We start from the raw sequence: 22,140 nt of genomic DNA, 5'->3' as shown, positions 1-22,140 counted from the left end.
TGTCCCATCCCAAAGTCTATATCATCTGTGAACAGTTGAAAGGGACAGTCTTGCTGATCCAAAGCTGCAGGATCTCCATGGCACAGGGCAACACCAGGATAACCGGGAGGAGCAGTTGTGAGGATCCAATCCTGATGATGTCACAGAAGCCAGAGACCTTGAACCAGACCAAAAACTCACTACAATGAACATCAGCAAGTGAAGATGTGTGGAAAGAGAGATATAGTGTGAGACACACTGGGACATACTACAGCTCCCACAATAAGATGTTTTTCTATGCTTTCCTTCTTTTGTATGTGTGTGTGTGTGTGTGTGTGTGTGTGTGTGTGTGTTTTATTTTAATGGGGAGGTTGCAAGAGTGAAGGTGGAGCTGAGTGGATGAGGAGATGAGCAGGACTGGAGTGCATGATGTGAAACAACTCACAAAGAATCAATAAAGAATTAAAAAAAAATAGATGCCAGGCCATGGTGGCGTGCGCCTTTGATCCCAGCACTTGGGGGCAGAGGCAGGTGGATCTCTGAGCTCAAGGGCAGCCAGGTCTACAGAGTGAGTTCCAGAACAGCCAGGGCTATATAAAGAAACCTCGTCTTAAACAAACAAACAAACAAAGCCTTCATTTTCTCCCTAAATATTTAAAGTAGAAATTGTGAGAGCGTGTACAGATGTGCAGGAGTACGTGTGAGTTGTGTCCCGCTGCTTTACCCTAGGGCTCCATCTAGTTTTGATCGCTGTTTTGTCTGTTGTCATTTTAGATTAAGTGGAAAAACGCACCCATTTATGATTATTGTAGTTACGGTGCAAGTGTGTGAAGATTAAAACCTGTTAAGAATGTTGAAGGTGATTTCGTGCCACTGATTTATTAAATACTGCTGTGTTACGAAAAGAAATGTGGTGAACTGTTCTTGGGTGGTGAAGCATTAATAGTATTAGTATGATTGCTGTCTGGATAAACACTTTGCTGTCAACATCGGCGTGTCTCTCAATGTGATGGTTTACCATCCAGATGTTATTCAGGGGGGGAAAAACCCTACTCTCATTTCTATTTCCAATTCTCCTGAAAAGTGCATGACTTTTACCTCACCCACTAAAATGAAGTCTTATTTTTCTTCTGTACCTAGTGCAAGCGGACAGCGAAGATATAATTATTGTGCACACGTATGCCTATGCACCTACATGTATTTAGTGTATCTATGTGCACCACGTGTGTGCACTAGCCCGTGGAGGCAAAGGGTGCCATCATAGGCATTTGTGAGCCACTCAGTGCAGGCACTGGGAACCGAACCTGAGTCCTTGGCAAGCCAAGTGAGTGCTTTCCCTTCTTCTTTTCTTTCTTTCTTTTATTAAATGAAGGAAGGTTTTGTTCTGGTTTACAGTTTGAGGGGACAGTTCAGCATGGTGGGAAGTCACAGAGGCAGAGACTTGAGGTGATCAATCCCATTGCGTCACAGTCAAAGTACAGAAATGGAAGATTGTGCTAACCTTGCTTTCTCCTTTTCATTCAGTTTAGGACCCAGCCCACACAATGGTGTCTCCACATTTTGGGTGGGTCTTCCTACCCTACCTTAGTTAACCTAAGCTAGAAATTTCCTCAGTGACAAGGCCAGAGAGATTTGTCTCCTGATGATTGTAGATCTTGCCATGTTAACCAAAACTTCTTGTCTTACTAATTCCTTAGACTTGCTGCCGTGGTTTAAATACTAAATGTCCCCCATAGACACATGTGTTTGAACACTTGGCTTCCCGATAGTGATGCAACTTGGAAAGGTTATGGAAGCTTTAAGAGGGGAGCCTTTCTGGGGGAAGTATATTACTACAGGAGGGTTTTGATTTACAGTCTAGCTCCACTTCCTGCCCTGGCCGGGTTCTTCCTGTGTAGGGATTAAATGCAACCTCCCTGCTTCCTGACTGCCATGCTGGCTTCACACTTCTGCTGCCATGCCTTTCCAATCAAAACAAAGATCAGTGCTTCCCCTCTGCAACTGTGAGGTAAGGCAAAGCCTTGTCCCTCTAAGTGGCTTTCTTTTGGAGAAGCCTACACAGCCACCGAAGAGCACCGCACACAATCCATGGCCTTCTTTACCAAACAGCTGCAAGACTACGTTTCAATTAGTGCTTTTATTGAGCAAAATTCATGCTGTCAATGTTTTAAATCACCGTCCCTGAGGCTGATTTGGTTTAGTAGCCAGTTTTCTGTAGCGGCCAAGTTCTTGCTGGTGCCCACCACTTCTTCACACCTTTTCGTAGGTCCTGGTGCTGACAATGTTGTTCATGGTGCATTCCTGAAAGTAGAGAAATTTGTTAGACGTGATCAATCCTTGACGGGTTACAGCTGTCCTTCCCTCTTTCTGCAGACCAAGCCCTCAACTCAGGCTGCAAAGGCAGCTGGGTAGCTTGATGGATATGCATCCAAAAAAGCATGTAAAAGTGTAAACCTAGGGAACACTCACCACCACCATCTTTCCATCCACAATTTTTCTTTTAATTGTTGTCTCTTTGCCGAGCCATTTTTGGACCTGGATCATTGACCCACCTTCTAACGTTATGATGCTCTGTAAATGCAGAGACAGTGATTAGAATGATCAGAAGGGTTCCTTCACACCCTTCACCCAGTAAATCCCTAGGGGTCTACCTTTTAATTTCCAGTCTGCAATTCTGTCCTTCATAACACTCACCTTGACTCCTGTTATGATTTGATAGATTCAATCTAGAAGTCTCAAAAGACAACTAAATTCATCTTCTCATAGACAAGAATCCATAAGCTATTTGATCTTTATAATGGTTCTGTTCTGTATGACATTTCATAAATAACAAAACAAGTTGGGGGAAGATGAGGAGTGCAGGCAATTTGCCAGCATCCCAGCACTTGAGAATCGGTAGCAAGAGAATTACAAGTGTGGGACCATCCTGAGCTACATAGCTTGACTTTGTTTCAAACAGCAGCAACAAAAAGACGAATAAGAACATTTTATCTCCATTAAGCTCTCTGAATAATTAGCAAAAGATTGGCTTTATGTAAGCACAGATTTTCAAAGAGCTCAACCAGACTTAACAATAAATGAAACTCTGTTGGATGAACCATGCCTAACCACCTACTTTCCTAATAGCTGAACACGGGGCGATTTAGCTCCCACTCACCTTCACTTTCCGGTTGTCTGCAGTGGTTTCATCAAATTCTTCCCCCAGCTTGAAGGAGATCTCGGTGTTCCTGAATGAACTTTCTGTTTGGATGTTCACCTTTTCCCCATTGAAACTGATACTAACACTTGGTTTTACTAAACCTGCGACATTCCTGGCTGCAAAATCCACTCCTGAAAGACAAAGGAAGAGATACACCTTATTTACACGTTTGGGAAAATGAGTCAAGCCTCATTTTGAACACCACTGCTTTAATGAATGCACCTACATACACACACACTGAAATCTTTGACTGACATACAGCTTTCTTTCTTTTCAAGCAGGGTCTCATTATGTAGTCCAGGCGAGCCTTGAGGTCAAGGTCCTCCTATCTCTCCTCTGAGTGCTGGGCTTACACTGACTCACCAGATCCAGCCACAGGGTTTTATTTGACGTTCTCTGTAGTCTCTAGAATAAGCCAGGTCCTTCCAAGGTGCAACTATGTAATTCTGACATCTTGAAAAGCTGAACTCATTTTCTCAGACTTTTGTGCTTAATATGAAGTATGCATTTGCAGGACGATTTTCGGGGAGCAAACGCTTACATTCAACTGTGTGGAAACTTGCAAAGACAGTGCAGGAAGCACTTGGCCTAAAGGCTAGTTCTGGTGCTTGGCTTGGGGACTTGCACAGTAGGTAGACAAACATGGACTCCATCTTCTGAATACATATTGAATTTCCTGCACATTCCAGCTATAGATGGGATGCACATCACTGTATGAAAACAGATCTGTGGACCTCAAGGAAGAGTGAGTTCAAAGCCTGGGCTCTAACCCTGACACTTGACAGTTTGTCTCCTTTTCAGCTTTCTCCATAGCAAAATGTGAGTGAGTGAAGCCTTGCTCACCTTGCATTGGAAGAGTACATGAGAGGACTTAGAAGGGTCCCAGAGTGGAGACTTCAGTTGCTATTCCCCCTTATTCCACACTTGACCCAGCTCCTAGTCAAAACAAGTGTTATTTGATTCCCATCAAATTACCAACACAATTCTTTACAAATCTTGAAAAAAAAATTTCTCAGCTTCAGATGGAATAACAAGAAACCCAGAATAGCTAGAACAATGCTCTACAATAAAAGATCTTCTGGAAGTATCTCCATCCCTGATCTCAAGCTGTACTATTAGAGCCACAGTGATAAAAACTGCATGGTATTGGCATACAAACAGAATGGTGGATCAATGGAATCGAATAGAAGACCCAGAAATAAACCCACATGCCTATAAACACCTGATTTTTGACAAAGATGCCAAAACCATACAATGGAAAAAAGACAGCATCTTCAACAAATGGTACTGGTCTAACTGGATGTCTAAATGTAGAAAAATGCAAATAGATTCATACTTATGACCCTGCAAAAGAGTAAAGTCCAAATGGATCAAAGATCTCAACATAAAACCAGACACACTAAACCTGTTAGAAAAAAAAAATGGGGAAGAGCCTGGACCTCATTGGCACAGAAGACAATTTCCTGAAAAAAAAAAAAAAACACCAACAGCACAGGCTCTAAGATCAACAATCAATAAATGAGACCTCATGAAACTGAAAAGCTTCTGTAAAGCAAAGGACATTGTCATCAAAACAAAACTACAACCTACAGACTGGGAAAGGATCTTCACCAACCCAATATCTGACATAGGGCAAATATCCAGAATATATAAAGAACTAAAGAAGTTAAACAGCAACAAATCAAGTAATCCATGTAAAAAAAATCAGGAACAGAGCTAAACAGAGAATTCTCAATAGAGGAATATTAAATGGCAGAGAAACACTTGAAGAAATGCTTAATGTCCTTAGTCATCAGGGAAATGCAAGTCAAAATGATTCTGTAATTCCACCTTACACCCATCAGAATGGCTAAGATCAAAAACTCAAATGACAACACATGCTGGAGAGGATGTGGAGAAGGGTAAACCCTCCTCCATTGCTGGTGGGAATGTCAACTTGTACAACCACTTTGGAAATCAATCTGGTGCTTTCTCAGACAATTTGGAATAGTGCCACCTCAAGACCCAGCTATACCACTCCTAGGCGTCTATCTAAAATATGCTCAAGTATACAAAAAGGACATTTTCTCAACCATGTTTGTAGCAGTTTTATTCGTAATAACCAGAACTTGGAAACAACCCAGATGTCCCTCAGCAGAGGAATATATACAGAAATCATGGTACATTAAAACAATGGAATACTACTCAGCAATTAAAAACAAGGAAATCATGAAATTTGCAGGCAAATGGTGGTAACTAGAAAAGATCATCCTGAGTGAGGTATTCCAGAAGTAAAAAGACAAACATGGTATATTCTCACTTATAAGTAAATATTAGACATATAATATAGGATAATCATACTAAAGTCTGTATACCCAAAGAAGCTAATCAAGAAGGAGGACCCTGGGTAAGATGCTCAATCCTCACTCAGAAAGTCAAACAGGTTGGACATTGGAAGAAGGAGAAAACAGGAAACAGGACAGACTCTTCCCTGCAGGGTATCGAAGCAGATGCTGAGACTCATAGCCAAACTTTGGGCAGAGTGCAGGGAATCTTGTGAAAGAAGGGGGGGAAAGACCTAGAGAGGACAGGAGCTCCACAAGGAGAGCAACAGAACCAATAACTCTGGGCACAGGTATCTTTTCTGAGACTGATACTTCAACCAAGGACCATGCATGGAGATAACCTAGAACCCCTACTCAGATGTAGTCCATGGCAGCTCAGTCTCCTAGCAGGTTCCTGAGTAAGGGGAACAGGGATTGTCTGACATGAACTCAAAGGCTAGCTCTTTGATCACCTTTCCCTGGGCAGAGGGTGGGCAGCCTTACTAGGCCACAGAGAAAGACAATGCAGCCAGTCCTGAAGAGACCTGATAGGCTAGTGTCAAAGGGAAGTGGAGGAAGACCTCCCCTATCAGTGGACTGGGGGAGGGGTTTGGGAGGGGAAGAGGGAGGGCAGGCAGGATTGAGAGGGGGTGAAGGAGGGGGCTACAGCTGGGATACAAAGTGAATAAAATGTAATAAGTAAAAAAAGTAAATTAAAAATTAATAAAAAAGGAAAAGCAAAAAAGAGAGAGAGAGAGAGAAAGAAGAAAAAAGTGCTATTTGGCCATAAGCTCAAGTTCCTTTCCATTCCTCACCTCATCTCTCTCTCTATATATATTTATGTATAAATATAAATAGATGCATGTATAAATGGATATAGAAATACAGATATACAAATAGAGACAGTTGTAGACATATATTATATATATGTAATATATATTTTTCTCATATAGGTCTTTCTATTTCACTAGCCTAGACTTGAACTCTCTGTCTTCCTGTTTGACAGCTGGATTGTATGTATGTACTGCCAAAACCATTTCCAAGTTTTATACAAAACAAATTTGGCTGTAAATCTATGAGGAGATAGGGAAATTTCTTTATTGCTTCCTGAAAAATTAATACCTCTGTGGAAGAGGAACAAGTATTATATTTATAATTATATTAACTTCTTATTAAGGGTAATGCACTGTTCTTTCAGTGATTAGAATAAGTAAATATTTTATTAATAATTATAAGCATCCATCTAGGCAAAATGTAAAAATTGAAGAAATCTTCTGCTTTGTATATGGTTTATTATTGTAAGAGAGGTTGCTATTGGTTACAAAAAATGAACTAACTTGTTCCTCAAGAATTCATAGAACAGTATAGCTGTCATAGACAGAACTGATGCTTTAACTATGGAGCTTGAAGTACAGAGGAAGGTCAGGTTGAACCCATACTTCTGAGAGACAGCCAATGGTGAGACCATCATTAAAGAAAGACTATTCTATTTCTCTTCTCAAAAAGAAAGCCTTCAAAATCATCTACTGAACAGCTCTCATGCTTGAGTGAACATTCTAGAAAAATAGACTAAATCAGTGGTTCTGAATCTGTGGGTCAGATATCCTGCATATCAAACATTTACAGTATGATTCATAACAAAATTACAGTTATGATGTAGCAACGATTATGTTTGGGGTTGACCACAACATGACTATATTAGATTTTCACAGGATTAAGAAGGTTGAGAACCACTGTCCTGAATGTTATTTGTTGCTATTATGCTTCTAAATTCATAACTAAAGTAAATCCCCAGATTTATAAATCCCATCTATATACTTACTACAATGATCTTTCCACACAAACTTGGGGTTGAACAAAAGCTGCTCAATGAAATGACCCAGCTAAGGAGAAATTCTACCAAAGTAATGGTTTTCCACCAGGGGGCCTAGGCTGTAGCATGCAGACTATAAACTGAAAGAGATTGCTGCAAGCCTACCTAGCATTTCTTAATGTTAACTGTTATTGATTACAATAAAACATGAATAGTAAGTGGAATTACAAACTTTCTTTCAAACGAGTATAACCCAGGATCACAAAAAGAAAATCATACAAAAATTTATTGTGAGGTACAAAGCTAGCTACAATACAAAAAAACCTCTTGCCACAAATTCCTGAATCCCATAATGGTGTTTTTCTCACCCAGTTCTTTCATGTAATCCTCGAAGTTTTCACTGGAGACAAGTTTCCAGGTTCCTAAGAAGGGCTCGATCATCGCGCAAAACTGTCTAGAAAGATGAGGCACTCACAACTGGAAACCAAGGAAGTGTGGGCACCCCTGTGCCTCCAGCAGCTTATTTTAAACAACATCTTCATCACGTGCCGTTCCTGGAGTGGCCAATGGGACGCCGGGAGTCCGAGATTCCAGGGACCCGCATTTGACTCATTCCATTTACCTCCAAATTAAAAGGCAGAAAACCAACCTGCAAAGCTTAATTCAGGAACCTCCTTTAGCTCCTAGCAACGAGATTACACACAGGAGTCATCTCATGAACGTTGCTTGCCGAATGAAAACAACTGTCAATGGGGACCAGCCTTTGAACACTAAATGCTGACTTACCCTAAGGGAACATCTGGCAAATGTCTGACGAACACCAACAAGGACATCCTTGCTTGCTCTGCCTCAGCTAATTTTTGTTGTTATTGGTTTGTTTGTGCAAGTCATGGTGCCCAAATCTCTCCTTCATTAGAAAAATATGGTCCCTTCCCTTGCTTGCAGAGCTGATGTACTGATATTGTTATTGTAACTTAAAATGACTTCAGTTGCTTGGAGTGAGGTCCAGGGTATTATTAACAGTATCATTGTTGTCAATCAAGAATAGCTGAGTACCAGGAAGAAAGGTGGTAAGAATTGCTGAGTGGAGATTTGTAACAAAGGCCTTCAAAAAAGGAGGGATGTGGTGGAGTCAGTGGCTAGAACACTCATATTTTATGTTTACAAAGTAAATTCTTTCTCTGTGTGTATCTGTATCTGTGTGTCTCTGTGTCTCTGTCTCTGTTTGTGAATCTTTGTCTCTCTCTGTCTCTGTGTGTCTGTCTCTCTCTCTCTCCCTTTCTCTCTGTTTCTGTCTTTCTGTCTCTCTGAGACAGAGTCTCCCTATGTAGTTCAGGCTACCCTCAAATTAGCAATCCTTCCGCCTCAGCCTCCCAAGTGCCAGGATTACAGATGTGCTACACCAGTGCTGATTTGCAAAATTTCTTTATATTAAAAGAAACAATTTGTAATGGTGCAGGTAAATTTTGGAAAGTTTTAGGTGGATGCTGGAAATGATGACTGACATTTACAGTAATATATATATATATATATATATCCATCTACTTTAGATGTTTATTTTATTTTCTCTTCTAAGTGAGATTCAAGCATCTTCTTTGAACCTTTCTTTGCTTCTTTGGGTCTATGGATAATAGCATGGCTACCCTCTACATCATGGCTAATGTTCATTTGTAAGTGAGTACATGAGTACATGAGTACATACCATGCGTGTCTTTCCTGGTCTGAGTTACCTCGCTCAGGATGATATTTTCTAGTTCTATCCATTTGCCTTCAAGTTACATGATGTCTTTGTTTTTAATTTCTGAATAGTATTCCATTGTGTAAATGTACCACAATTTCTCTATCCATTTTTTTTTTTGGTTGAGGGACACCTGGGCTGTTTCCAGTTTCTGGCTATTACGATAAAGCTACCATGAACATAGTTGAACAAATGTTCTTGCTGTGTGGTGGAGCATCTTTTGGGTATATGTCCAGGAGTAGTATAACTGGATCTTGAGGTAGAGCTGTTTTCAAATTTCTGAGAAACCTCTAGATTGATTTCCACGGTGGTTACACAAGTTTGCACTCCCACCAACAATGGAGGTGTATTCCCCTTTTTCCACATCCTCACCAGCATGTGATATCACTTGGGGTATTAATTTTAGCCATTCTGAAGGGTGTGAGATGGAACCTCAGAGTCATTCTGATTTGCATTTCTCTGACGACTAAGGTTACTGAATATTTCTTTAAGTACTTCCTCTGTTGAAAATTCTAAGTTTAGCTCTGTACTCCATTTTTTAGTTTGGTTTGTTGGTGTTTAACTTCTTGAATTCTTTATATATTTTGGATATTAGCCTTCTGTCAGATGTGGGGTTGGTGAAGATCTTTTCCCAAGTTGTAGGCTGCTGTTTTGTCCTATTGACAGTGTCCTTTGCCTTAAAGAAGGTATTCAGTTTCACAAGGTCCCATTTATTAATTGTTGACCACAGCCAAACAATAGGCCTACCTGAGGGAGTTTTGTGAAAGAGTGGGAGGAAGGATTGAGGGAGCCAGAGGTGTCAAGGACACCATAAGAACAACTACAAAGTAAACTAACCTGAGCCTATGCGAGCCCACAAAGACTGAATCACCAACCAAAAAGCATGCGTGGGCTGGACCTAGACCCCTCACATATGTAGCAGATGTGAAGCTTGGTCGTGATGTGGGTCCTCTAACTATGGGAGTAGAGGCTATCTTTGGCTCTGTTGCCTGCCTTTGGATCCCTTTCTCCTAGACGGGCTGCTTTTTCTGACCTCAGTGGGAGGTGTGCTTATTCTTGCTGTGACTTGGGGTGCCAGGGTGGGTTGGTACCCTTAGAAACCTCCCCCTTCTCTCAGAAGAAGGAGGGGGAGAAAGCGTGAGGGTGGGACTGGAAGGAAAGGAGGGAGGGAGCTGGGATCAGGCTATAAAGTGATTAAACAAATAAAAAAATGAAAATGAAAAAAGTAAGTAATAACAGCAGTAAATTAAATATCTAGGTAATTCCTTCTTGATTCATGTTCTGCTCTCCAAGCAAGTGAAATCAGTTCACAGGTCCCCAGTTTTCTAAGAAGCATTTGATTGAATGGATTGATGTTGCTGCTCTCACCTCTAGCTGTGTTGGAGAGCCTGACATTTGCATGGTCAGGGACTAGAAAATGAGTATTCATCTGCTCTATGTCAAAAAACCCATCGACTCTGAAAAATATCTATTCATCTTTGTGTATAAAGCCATCTCTTTACATACAAAACAAACAAGATGCTGCTGTTTGAGGTTGAGAGAGTAATGACAATGTATGTGAGACAAAGAATTGCTTTTGAAGAAAAGACATGAAGAAGTGGGAAATGTTATATTTTTATGAATTGAAAAGTTATTCATCTATTCCGGAAGGGCAAAAGAAGGCCAGCAAAACCACGAGAGTTGATCAGGAAAGATTATGCTAATGCTAAGAGTCTCAAGGGTTGACAATCAGACTCAGTGCTCAAATACAGAGCAAGAGACACACTAGCCTGCTTTACTGCTTGTAACTGTGTTCTTCTGCATTCGGAAGGCAGAGAACAGACATCTGTGCATGTTGGCCTGTGGGGTAGAAGGACACTGGTCACCAGCTGGCCAGCTGGCCTTGTTATTCTGATATTGATTCAGAAGTAAATACCGCAGTCCCTTTTAGAAATCATTAGGTCCATGTGACAAAAGGAAAAAGTCAAATTTCTGGCTTCTGTCGAATTCCTGCATCTGGGAAGGAGTCAGAGGGAGATTGAAGCTTGAGTCTTCCTCCAAACACTTCAGATTTCTTCTGTGATATTACACAGCAGCATCCATTGTGATAAAAACTCAAATTTGGACCCAGATCCAATCTCTGTCATATGAAGTCATAGTGTTATTATTACTTAACAGTCTTGTGTTTGAGATTTGTTGTTCAGTGGTTAAGCCTTTTTGCTATTGACACACCTTTGCAAAAAACTTCATTAAACAGTTCATGTGTATCCAGCCAATTACTCGTATCACGGGCAGCTGATTTCATGCACACATCTACCCTCCTTCACAGACCCATCTCTAGTACATGACAATCTGGTTCGGAGCTGTTCAGTACCTGTTATAGCACTCATTGAGACCATAGAAAGAAGCGTGTTAGAGAGCGCAGCTTCTAGAATGGCATTTCTCTCAGACATCTGGGAACAGATGTAAAAGTGAACCAAGAAAAGACAATACTTTAAACTCATTTCTGTTCCTGAGATAGCACCCGGCTAAACCACACCGTAAAATGTTAAGCAAAGGATTTGTAGGTGAGTAACAAAAGAAATAAACAGCATTCAGTTCTTTCTCCTTATTAGTGTTAGCAGAAAGTAAAGACAGGTTTAATACCTGGGGCTTCTCTGGAACTAGCATTGGCCTTTCATTCTGGTCCTCACCGGATGGTGTGTTGCTTAGTTCTCCATTGTTCTGACCACAATCCCTGACAGCCAGATTAAGCAAGGGGTAGTTTATTTTGGCTCCAAATCACAAGGGAGGGAGAAGCACAGCGTAGCTCACAATGGTGGGAGTCTGTTGGCTCATCACATCTCAGCAGACCAGAAAGCAGATAATAGCAGGAACTTGAAGCCAGGTTAATGATCTTCACAGACCCATCCCTAGCTCCCTATGTCTGCCGTCCAGGATGCACTTTCTGAAATTACGCAGCCTCTCAAATAGCTCTGAGACAAGCATTCAAAACACGAACCTGTGGAGGACATTTAAGAGTCAAACCAGAACTTTTGACAATGACTTCCCAAAGCTCGCGCCATCTCATAAATGCAAAATGCATTTAATCCAATTTCAGCAGGTGCCAAAGCTGCAGTGTGGTTCAGGATTCTGAAACCTAAAAGCTCTACTGAGACTGAAGATGATGTTTTAGCTATAAGCTACTGTGAAATCAGAGGTCACCTACTTCCAGTGCCCAACAACATAGCGTAGACATTGCCATTCCAAAAGGGAGACCCCTAAGATAGGCAAAAAAGAGATCAAGACCAAGCAAGAGGGAAATACAAGCCCAACAAGTGTTAAACCCTGTAGCTCTGTGTCCAATATCTAGGGCTCTGTGACATGAAGCCCAACAAACTCAGGCAGCCCCATGCTCATAGTCCATGTCAGCCCTCCTGGCCCAGGTCTACAGGGCCTGTTTTAGAAGCTGAAGGTTTTCCCAGCAGGTGCTCCACCTTCCTGATGTGTCCAAAACACTAGGTCTTCTGCTGTAGCGACATATGTTTCTGTCTCCATGGTTTTGACTATTTCAGGAGCTATACTCTCTCTCTCTCTCTCTCTCTCTCTCTCTCTCTCTCTCTCTCTCAGTGTGTGTGTATGTGTGTGTATGTGTGAAAGAGATAGAGAGAGAGAGAGAAAGAGAGAGAGAGAGGGAGGGAGAAAGGGAGAGAAAGAAAGAGAGAGAAAAATCATGTTATTTTATAACTTTCATAACAGGCTTATTTTGCTTAGCTTATCCTTAAAATTCATCCACAGATGAAGAGGGAAGGGAAGGCAGTATAAAGGAGGGAGTATAGAAAAGGACAACTAACACTAAAGCTCATTTGAAAGGCCACGTGACAACCTTCCTACAATATACACACATATGAAAGGAATCTAAATGGACTCAGCAGACAATAGGGGAGCCAATGCCCCAACTAGACATCTTATACTACCAAGTGAAACCTCTGGTTCCAGGAATGGCTTACATCTTATTGGGCCAAAAGGACCCATGGAAAAACTCTGACACCACAGGCTGGTGTCAAAGCCATTAGTTGCCCTCCACAACCTGCCAGCAAGATTCTATTGCTGAAAACCACACTTGTTTGTCTCATTGAAAATGGAGTTGAGCTGGTGCCAAACTTGAAGATTCACACACACACACACACACACACACACACACACTGCCCCTTAGCTAGCATTCACCACTGTGGATAACATTTTGCATGCTACTAGATTAGAAAGGTAACCATCAGTATCACCTAGCTACAGACCCTGGGACCAACACGGGTGTAATAGTGGCACAACACCAACCACTTTTAAAATTGGATTTAAGGCTAACTCCATGAGATGGACCCCACACCTGACACTGCTAAGCAGTCAATAGCCTGAGCCTACATAATTCATTGGGCCTAAGGAAAATCCTACTATTATTCTACATAACTCAAGGGCCTAAGGAAAAACCTACTGCTAGCATTCTGCTAAAGGAACTTGTAAATAAAATGATTCCTAATGACGTATTGCTATTCCCACAGAGCAGCCCTCATCAGAGGAACTTCTTTCAGTAGGTAGCAACTAACACAGAGACCCACAACTGGACACTGCAGAGGATGAGAGACTTGGGAGCACCCCATCTTAAAGGGGTGGCTTTGCCAACCCCCCTCCTCTCACACCTCAGGAAGCTGTGCAGAAGAGGAGGCAGAAAGATTTCAAGAGCCGGAGGTGACGGGTGACACCAAGAAACAGTGTCTTCCAGACACCGAGGAACCGATGCACAGACAACCTCACAGAGACTGTGTCAGCATGAACAAAACCTGCACAGGTTTAGACCCCGGCGCTGAGGAGGGAAAGCAGAGCTGAGGTCCAACCTCTAACTAAAAGGCTATTTGCAGCTGATACCTACTGGCAGAAAGAAAATCTGTTTTCTCCAGTGGAGTCTCACCGGGTGTAAGAACCACACTTCAGCGCAGGGCCCATGCTTAGGAGTGGTTGGCCAACACAAAATGAACTCAACAGTGTTTCTGTGGACTTCTTGTTTTATTTTGTCATGTGTTGGCTTTTTTTTTTTTTTTTTGGTCTTATTGGTATTTTGCTTGTTTGTTTTGATTTTTGATTTTGTGTTTCCAGGTTTCTTTGGTTTTGTTTCTTTTTTGCTTTTGTTGTTTAAAAAAAAGAGGGAGAGATGGAACATAAATGTAGGATCTGGGAGGAGTTGAGGGAGGAATAAAACACGATCAAAGTAACGTTTAAAGTTTTCTTCAATGAAAAGATTTATAATTATTTTAAGAACAAAACATTTCCTTCGTTTCTGTGGCTGATGACAGTAATTTCCCTGTGTGTATGTTCCTGTGCTTGCGTAGGCATTTGTGAGCCTGATCGTGTGTGTATTTGTTATTCATCCATTCACTTGCTGATGGACATTTGTCGTTTGGCTCATGTTATTGACCTGTTCTGAATGTTGTAGAATCAGCTTTTACTTTGCTGATTCACTCGGTAGTTCTGTGCTATATTTCTTGAGGGATTGCCATCGTATCCAGTAGCAGTGTGCTGTTATGTATTCCGAGCTCCCAGATCTCTAGTTCCTCTCTTGAATACTTTTTCCAATTCTTTGCATGTCCTGGGATTTTTTGTTGTTGATGATGATGTTGAAAATTGGATATTTACATGTCATATTGTGCTAACTATAGTAATCAGACTGCAGCAAGATCTTAGAAACTGCTTTTGCTAAAAGGCACAGACTCTCTGACTCTTCCCAGTGAGTGACTTACTGTACCTGAGGCATGGCACCTCTGCCTCTACTTTTACTTGCCTCTTTTACTTTGGGTTGGATTCCTATTCAGCGCTACACATAAATGTATCAAAGTTTTGAAGTGTGTCCATCAAGATCTGCAGTGACATTCAGCTGTCAGTTTCATAATGTCCAGCTCCGGATCCCCTGCTGGACTGTCTACAAGTGTCCTCTCACTGTTAGAAGCTTAAAGCAAGCTTGGGTTCCAAGAACACTTTTGCCTCTCAGACACATCTCCCAGGAAGAGATCACTCCAAGTTAGGTCAACTGGAAAATGCTGCAAAGGGAGGCTGCCCGCTAAACAATGTAACTGTGATTTAGAAGTTATGTGCAAACCTCACTGTCGAAGTACTTCACCCCTCCCACAAGAAATGCAAGCAAAACACACAAGTACATACACATATCTATGCATATATGCTGATCAGGGAACCTGACTATTTGTGTGTGTGTACGTGGATGTTTTATATTTTTACAGAGTTTTACGTTTCGCCGTTATTGTATGTGTGCGCGCATTCATTTCAACCCTCACTGTTATCATGCCTGTGTGTGTGTGTGTGCACGTGTGTGTTAGATATAAGGATTCCATGGAGGTTTTGAGTAAAGAGTGCTACTGATAATAAACATAAATGTTTGGCAACTACCGAACAAGCCTGTCACACTTGCCCAGCATGGGCCCTGTGGAATGACAGGCATGGCTTCTGTGTGGCTTCCTGGTGCAGCATGCCGCTATGGTTTGTATGAAGGGGCTCTCTTCAGACCGCCAGCTCTCGAATAATGACACGGAGACCTGTTATTAATTATGAAAACTTGGCCTTAGCTTAGGCTTGTTCCCCAGCTAGTTCTTAAGTTAAATTAAGAGCTTTCCATTAGCCTGCGTTCTGCCACGTGGCTGGTTACCTCTCCTCAGTACACACGCTTTCGTCTCCTTTTTTTTTTTTCTTCAAGAATGAATTTTATAATAGTTTTAAGTGAACAATTTTTTTATTTTTATTTTTATTAATTACACTTTATTCACTTTGTATCCCCCCATAAGTCTCTCCCTCCTCCCCTCCCAATCCCACCCTCCCATCCCCTTCTTCACGCATGCCCCTCCCCAAGTCCACTGATAGGGGAGGTCCTACTCTCCTTCCTTCTGATCTTAGTCTATCAGATCTCATCAGGAGTGGCTGCATTATCATCTTCTGTGGCCTGGTAAGGCTGCTCCCCCCTCAGGGGGAGGTGATCAAAGAACAGGCCAATCAGATTATGTCAGAGGCAGTCCCTGTTCCCATTGCTATGTAACCCACTTGGACACTAAACTGCCATGGGCTACATCTGTGCAGGGGTTCTAGGTTAACTCCATGCATGGTACTTGGTTGGAGCATGAGTCTCTGGGAAGACCCCTGTGTTCAAATTTCTGCTTCTGTTGCTCTCCTTGTGGAGTTCCTGTCCTCTCCAGATAGTACTATTTCCCACTTCTTTCATAAGATTCCATGTACATTGCCCAACAGTTGGCCATAAGTCTCAGCATCTGCTTTGATAGTCTGCAGGACAGAGCCTTTCAGAGGCCCTCCATGGCGGGTTTCTAGCTTGTTTCCTGTTTTCTTTCGCCTCCTTCTTATCTAACTGGCCACCCTTCCCACCTCAGATTCCTTCCCAGAGTTCCTTTCTCTTCCCGGAACTTCCGCCTTCCTGTCCTGTCTTTGCTATAGGCCATTCAGCTGTTTCTTAAACCAATCACGGAGGTGAGGAAAGTGTATGTTTACAAAATATGATGCAGGTTCTGAGCAATTAGAAAAATAAAACCAAAGTCTGATTTCTGCTGCTACAGAAATCAGCATTTAAATGATATAAAGACCTTCTTTACCCAGCATACAAAAAGATCACCCAACAGGCTTGGATGTGGTTTGTTCTCTGAAGATTCATCCCCCAGCATGGTGCATTGAGGTGCTGGAGCGTTAAGGGATGGGGTTTACAGAACAGGTCATTAGGTCAGGTGAGTGGGATGAGGTTTCAGGCAGGAATCTTCTCCGATGAGATTAGTGAAACCTGTTAGATCCCACAGAACATAGTTATAAATGACAAGAATGGCTCCTTGTCAAGGAGATTCCCCCGTCCCTTACTATGTTCTCACGATAACACCTACCATGAGGTAAGTGCCAAATCTCTGCACTGCACTGTCTTGCGCTTTCAGCTTCCAAAAGTGCAAAACTAATAGCCAAGTAAACCATTTTTTTATAAAGCAAACAGTCTCAGAGGTTTATTGTTTGTTTGTTTGTTTGTTTTTTTACAATAGTTATTAAAACACTCGTTTAGACTAGCTGAGCATGGTGGTATGTACCTAAACGCCATCAACAACACACGAGACTGAGGCAAAAGAATTGCAGTTCAAAACTAGTCTGGAGTATTTAGTAACACATACACACGCACACACACACACACACAAACACACACAGAGAACAAACACACACATACACATACACGCACACACACACATACATGAGAGACTAGAGCTCTTTTCTACAGCATTGTATGCACTATTGAGTCCCAGTGCCCCAGGACAGGGCAGATATGAAGGTGTGTACTTGAGTCACATGGATGTGGGCAATTGTGCTACATCTGTAGGCACGCGAAAGCAGGGCTTACTATTCAGTCTCGGTTCCTCCGTACTGTCCCTTATCTAGGAAAGTTCATGGACATTGACTTTTCTGCCATGCATTATTACGAAAGACTTTTTACTTATATCAGTTCCAAAATAATAATAATAATGCAGTTTTTTCTATTCTTTTCACTCCTTTATGAGTATAGAATTAGACACCCAATAAAAATATCATTATGCCACTTTCTAAGTCTAAAAAGGTTTTATTTAACCAACACAACCACATTCAATAAAATCCAGCTTTAGAAAAAAAATTAGTTGCTTGCTAATTAGTGGAAGATCATATTTAAAAAAAAAAAAAGAAAGAAAAGCGGTACATCCAACTGACTGTTGAGGAGTTTGGTGCACATTTCAGTCCAGGGCCACTTCTCTTGGCTCATGCCCTTTCGTAAACTCTTGTAGCAGTCACGCCTTTCATGACACATTCCTAGACACAGGCACAAAATATTCATGGTCAAATAAAGGAAACAACAGCTTGCATTTAATTTTGGTGTCTCTCAGTGTCAGAAGAGAAGTGCTATTCAATGAAAACCGTGTGTTCTACAGTCCTGTGCTTGTTTTACACATCCAGGTTAGGGTGATGCAAAGACCAAACAGGTGCAGGTCTTCCTGTCAGGGGGTGAGTACCACAGACTGCACTGTGATGAGGGTGTTGCACGAGGCATCTTGTAATGCCGGAGAGTAAGCAGGGACTACTTCCTTAAGGGGAAACGAGCATGGGTCTGGAGCCTGACCGCATGAAAGAACGGAGCTCAGAGGGGCAAGTGTGAGAACCCGGATTCAACCCTCGGCTCCAAATAAACCTGTACTACAAATAAATCCCTTGGTCTACACAAGCAGGCGAGTTTTCTAAAGTGGAGTGGTGGTCCTGAGGTCCTGAAGGTGGGGTCTAGAGCTATGTATGCAGAAAATACTCACCACCACCAGCTTGTCACCATCTCGCTTTCTCTTTATGGTGGTCGACTTTCCGTCCCACTTCTGCACCTGTACGAGGGCCCCGCCATCCAGGGTTATGATGCTCTGTGGCCACAGTGAAAAGAGATTGCAATTTGCATATGACAATAAGATTGAAATTATAGAGCCCTGGTTCAAAAGACTTTTCTGAGGGCCTTAGTAACTCTAAATGCCAAGAGTATAGTCCAACCACAACAAAAAAGGAGAAACATGTCTTGAAAAAAAAATAACGTAGGACTCATATATATATATATATATATATATATATATATATATATATAATGAATAGAAACAGAAAATAAAATCACATTTTGAAAAAAAGAATATACTGTGAAAAAACTAGATGACAAAACATGTTAAGATCGTGATAGTACAGTAATATTTATTCTTTTAGCCTCTCCTTAGAAAGCCTTCCTTAACATTTTATCGCTCTATTTACTCCACATACACTATTTTAGGACACATAAAATATGCTAATCATTCTTAATATCAGGGCAACCTAAGTAACCAGGGGAAAGGCATCATCTGCCTAGTGATGGCGATGGTTTAGGGGTGGGAGCTCAGAGGCCTTCAGTCAACAGAGGAAAGCTTTTCTTCCCATTGTCCTGAGGTCACTTCCTGCAGGCTGTGGACTTAGAAGCCGTTGTTTCTCACCTTTACTTTCCTGTCATCTGCAGTGGTTTCCTCAAATTCCTTGCCCAGGCTGAAGGAAATCTCTGTGTTTTTAAATGTACTCTCTGACCGGATGGTGATGATATCTCCATTGACACTGATGATCATGTTGGGCTTGGCCATACCAGCCACTTTCCTGGTGGCAAAGCCCACCCCTATTGTTAGGGAGAGAAAACACAGCATGCTTACACTTTTGTATGCGTGAAGAAGATGGCAGGTTTCTTGAGGCTCCTTTGAGACAAGCTTTGCAGCTAAACATGTTGGGCTAATCCCTAAGAATAATGCTCAGAAGACAACCACCCAGATTGACTGTTAGCTTGGCCTCTTCTCCGCTTCTAAATACAATCCCTCAGGGGAATCCTTAATTCACAAGAACTTATAGAGATGAAATCTTCATGCCATGATGTCTATGTGCTTTCTATATGTCAGTATATCTATAATACATCTATTATAATATAGTAATAGTAAGTATATGTATACTATCTCTATTTGTGTTTATGTTTGAGACAATTTGACCGTTGTGTTATTTCTTAAATACTAAAAGTTATATTCTAAAAAATCTAAGTCAGAGACCAGGCCTGATACAGAATTATCAGGTTAAAAGGTCATCTATTTTGAGTGTACAGAAATCACATTTCACAGCATTTGTTGCCAAGTGTAATGTTCTAGGCTTCCTTCCCATATTACTCCCTCATGAAATAAAGATATTTGATTAATTTCTCTAGAGGGAAAATCATTTCCTACATATCATGTCATTTTAGAATGGCAATATCATTCTAAGTAATGTGTAAGGAAAATTAAAGGGGACTCAGCAAATACCTTTTGAACTCAAGAAATCTGAATTTCATTGTTTTGAAGGTCTGGTTTGTTTAAATGAAGGGAATGCTCACTTGTGGAGGCCAAGCCACTCACACTTTAGGTGCTCTCTCTGCAGACATTACACGGCATTCGCACTCACGGGACTGCTGACTCTTCCAACACAAATGCTTAAATAAAGGCTATCTCTTTGACTAAAGGTGACCAAAGGTTAGAACTAAGGATGAACCGAGAGAGAAACACAGCACAGGATAAATGGTGCAAAGGCTATGAGTTAGTTCTCTGTCTAGAAAGTAGCCACAATAAGAAAATGAAGTATTTCTGCCTTGAATACTCACTCTGCCACAGAACCCAACATTCGGTACAATCAGTCAATACAAGGAAAGAATGCAACATGGAAAACGAACCCAGAGAGACTGAGCCTGGGCCAGACTACGGCTTCACTTGTTTCTGCTTTTCTTTGACTGCAGAAGGCAATACCTGCCAACCCTGAGTCAATTACAGCTGCCAATTCCATTCAGGAAATACTGTTAGGCCTTTAATTATAAATCTTTCACAATTTAAGTAGTGTTGTTATAATTTAGGTGTGAATAATACCGGTATAAAATGTTTCCAAAAGTCAATAGCTAAACGTGGCCCAAACCCTGCTGTTTCTGGATAGTAGCTAGCATACAGCATACTGAATGGTAACTAGCCGATGCGCTAAGAGGTCAGTCATGCTGAAATTCCTGATATTCTTATCTGCAAACAAGAGATCAATATTGACAGATAATCAAAAGTTCCTGCTATGTAACAGAGGGGAAGGTTAAGCCTTTGGTGATTTAGGGGATTCCGTCCTAAAGAAGACACTCTGCAATATAGGAACTGAGCTTCTGAACGTCAGGGAGAGAAGGGACTCCACACAGAAGCTTCCTGATAAAGCGCATCGCTTGGTTGATGGCCACCGAATTAATGCCAGCGTTGCCTGGTGACCACACACACGCATTGGGTAGTGTTGACAAAACCTAAACCACTCCTAGCCTCGGCTATCAGAAAGGCACAGTCCTTTTGAATCACTTGCTAAATCTATGGCATCCCAGATCATTCAAAACCAGTGAATGTTTAATCCCTTGAAGAAAAATGTCTCCCGTGGTTAAGCTTTTGTCTTCTATAAAATACTCACACATTCTCATGCCTTAACATTGAGATAGAAAATAATTTGCTAAAATATATTTTCCAACATGACTTTTTTTTTTCTAAGATGGGCAATATCACAGCTTCAATTTTAAACAAAAATTACTTCATGCTACCAAAAAAATGTACATTTTTTCTCCCTAAGTTATTGCAAAATTTCCATGTAAGAGGAGGTGTTAAAAAACATCTAAGTGAACCACAGAAACACAAGTCTGGCAATGGAGGCAATGTCTTGCATTTTATAAGCCACAGAAGATTTTCGTTTAGACTTCCCTGCTGGTTCACCTGTGGATAGCATGAGGTTGAAGGTCTGATTTAGAAAGCTCCTATGACAGGCTTTTTCTTGTGGCTTCCACACCCTCCATATGGGAGACATCATTTCCTCTCAGATGCTCTCCCCAGGCTGAAAGCCCTCTTCCCAGTGGGGAAGACCCCGTCACCCACAGCACTTACCCACTTCTTTCATATAATCATCGAAGTTTTCACTGGAGATGAGTTTCCAGGTTCCCACAAAGGCATCACACATTTTTGTAAACCTTCTGAGATTTCTCTTCCAAGTGAGAAAGAGGGTGCAGGATGGGGGAAGGTGCTATGAACCTCCTGAGTCCAGAGAACTCCCTTTTAAAGATGTCACAACCATGTGACTGCAGGAGTGACCAATAGGGATGACCCCAAATCATTTCCTTCATTACCAGCCCCCGTATTTTTTCCTCTGAGTCATATTTTTAATAGAAAAAAATTTCAACTTTGGTTCTCCCTGGCAATGATCACTGGACTTAGAGTACAAATTATTTTTAACCATGAACAGAGTATTTTAAACGTTCCTGTTTTGACTGTTAAATGCTAATGCATTGAACTTCCCCCTATTATTCCATATGTACTTACCTCATTGTGGAGGAGACCTTGGACACACTTAAACCCTCTATTTATTTTATTAATACTGCAATCATGTGTTTAGTTCATTTAACTTGAGAACAGAAAGCCTATCTTAGAGAGTCTTAGTCTTAACTGCTTTTTTGTTACAATAGTGTTGTCTCAAGAATTATAACAAAATAAGTAATGGCATTTTAAAGTGTCCTAGATTTTTT

The 22,140-nt window shown here is 41.3% G+C and overlaps 1 protein-coding gene across 3 annotated transcripts; it reads right to left on the bottom strand.

Annotated features, from left to right (window-relative positions):
* Positions 1 to 2,189: 2,189 nt before the first annotated feature.
* Fabp4 (fatty acid binding protein 4) lies at positions 2,190 to 21,658 on the bottom strand. Of its 3 annotated transcripts, none has more exons than XM_021645644.2 (4): positions 7,663 to 7,735; positions 3,137 to 3,309; positions 2,449 to 2,550; positions 2,190 to 2,280 (listed from the first exon to the last, which is right to left on the bottom strand). In XM_021645644.2, the coding sequence occupies exons 1-4, from the start codon at positions 7,733 to 7,735 to the stop codon at positions 2,230 to 2,232; spliced, it is 399 nt and encodes a 132-aa protein (XP_021501319.1). In that variant the 3' UTR covers positions 2,190 to 2,229. The 3 variants fall into 3 exon arrangements, with proteins under 3 accessions (XP_021501319.1, XP_060241773.1, XP_021501318.1); XM_060385790.1 differs by lacking the exons at positions 3,137 to 3,309; positions 7,663 to 7,735 and adding exons at positions 19,046 to 19,218; positions 21,506 to 21,658 and having other exon boundaries at positions 2,215 to 2,280; XM_021645643.2 differs by lacking the exons at positions 2,190 to 2,280; positions 2,449 to 2,550; positions 3,137 to 3,309; positions 7,663 to 7,735 and adding exons at positions 17,621 to 17,864; positions 18,356 to 18,457; positions 19,046 to 19,218; positions 21,506 to 21,658.
* Positions 21,659 to 22,140: the final 482 nt, after the last annotated feature.

The sequence above is a fragment of the Meriones unguiculatus genome, chromosome 6 (assembly GCF_030254825.1).
Source record: "Meriones unguiculatus strain TT.TT164.6M chromosome 6, Bangor_MerUng_6.1, whole genome shotgun sequence".
In the NCBI taxonomy this organism is placed as follows: domain Eukaryota; kingdom Metazoa; phylum Chordata; class Mammalia; order Rodentia; family Muridae; genus Meriones; species Meriones unguiculatus.
Note: the sequence above shows the minus strand (reverse complement) of the source record. Positions and strands in the feature narration are given on the sequence as shown.

What these genes read in the sequence shown, in the direction of transcription:
- Fabp4 (XM_060385790.1), bottom strand. Translation starts at nt 21,578, where the DNA reads ATGTGTGATGCCTTTGTGGGAACCTGGAAACTCATCTCCAGTGAAAAC. An exon ending in TGATTATATGAAAGAAGTGG is followed by an intron (nt 19,219 to 21,505) that starts GTAAGTGCTGTG and finishes CCCTAACAATAG; the next exon opens with GGGTGGGCTTTGCCACCAGG. An exon ending in CAGATGACAGGAAAGTAAAG is followed by an intron (nt 2,551 to 19,045) that starts GTGAGAAACAAC and finishes CTGCATTTACAG; the next exon opens with AGCATCATAACGTTAGAAGG.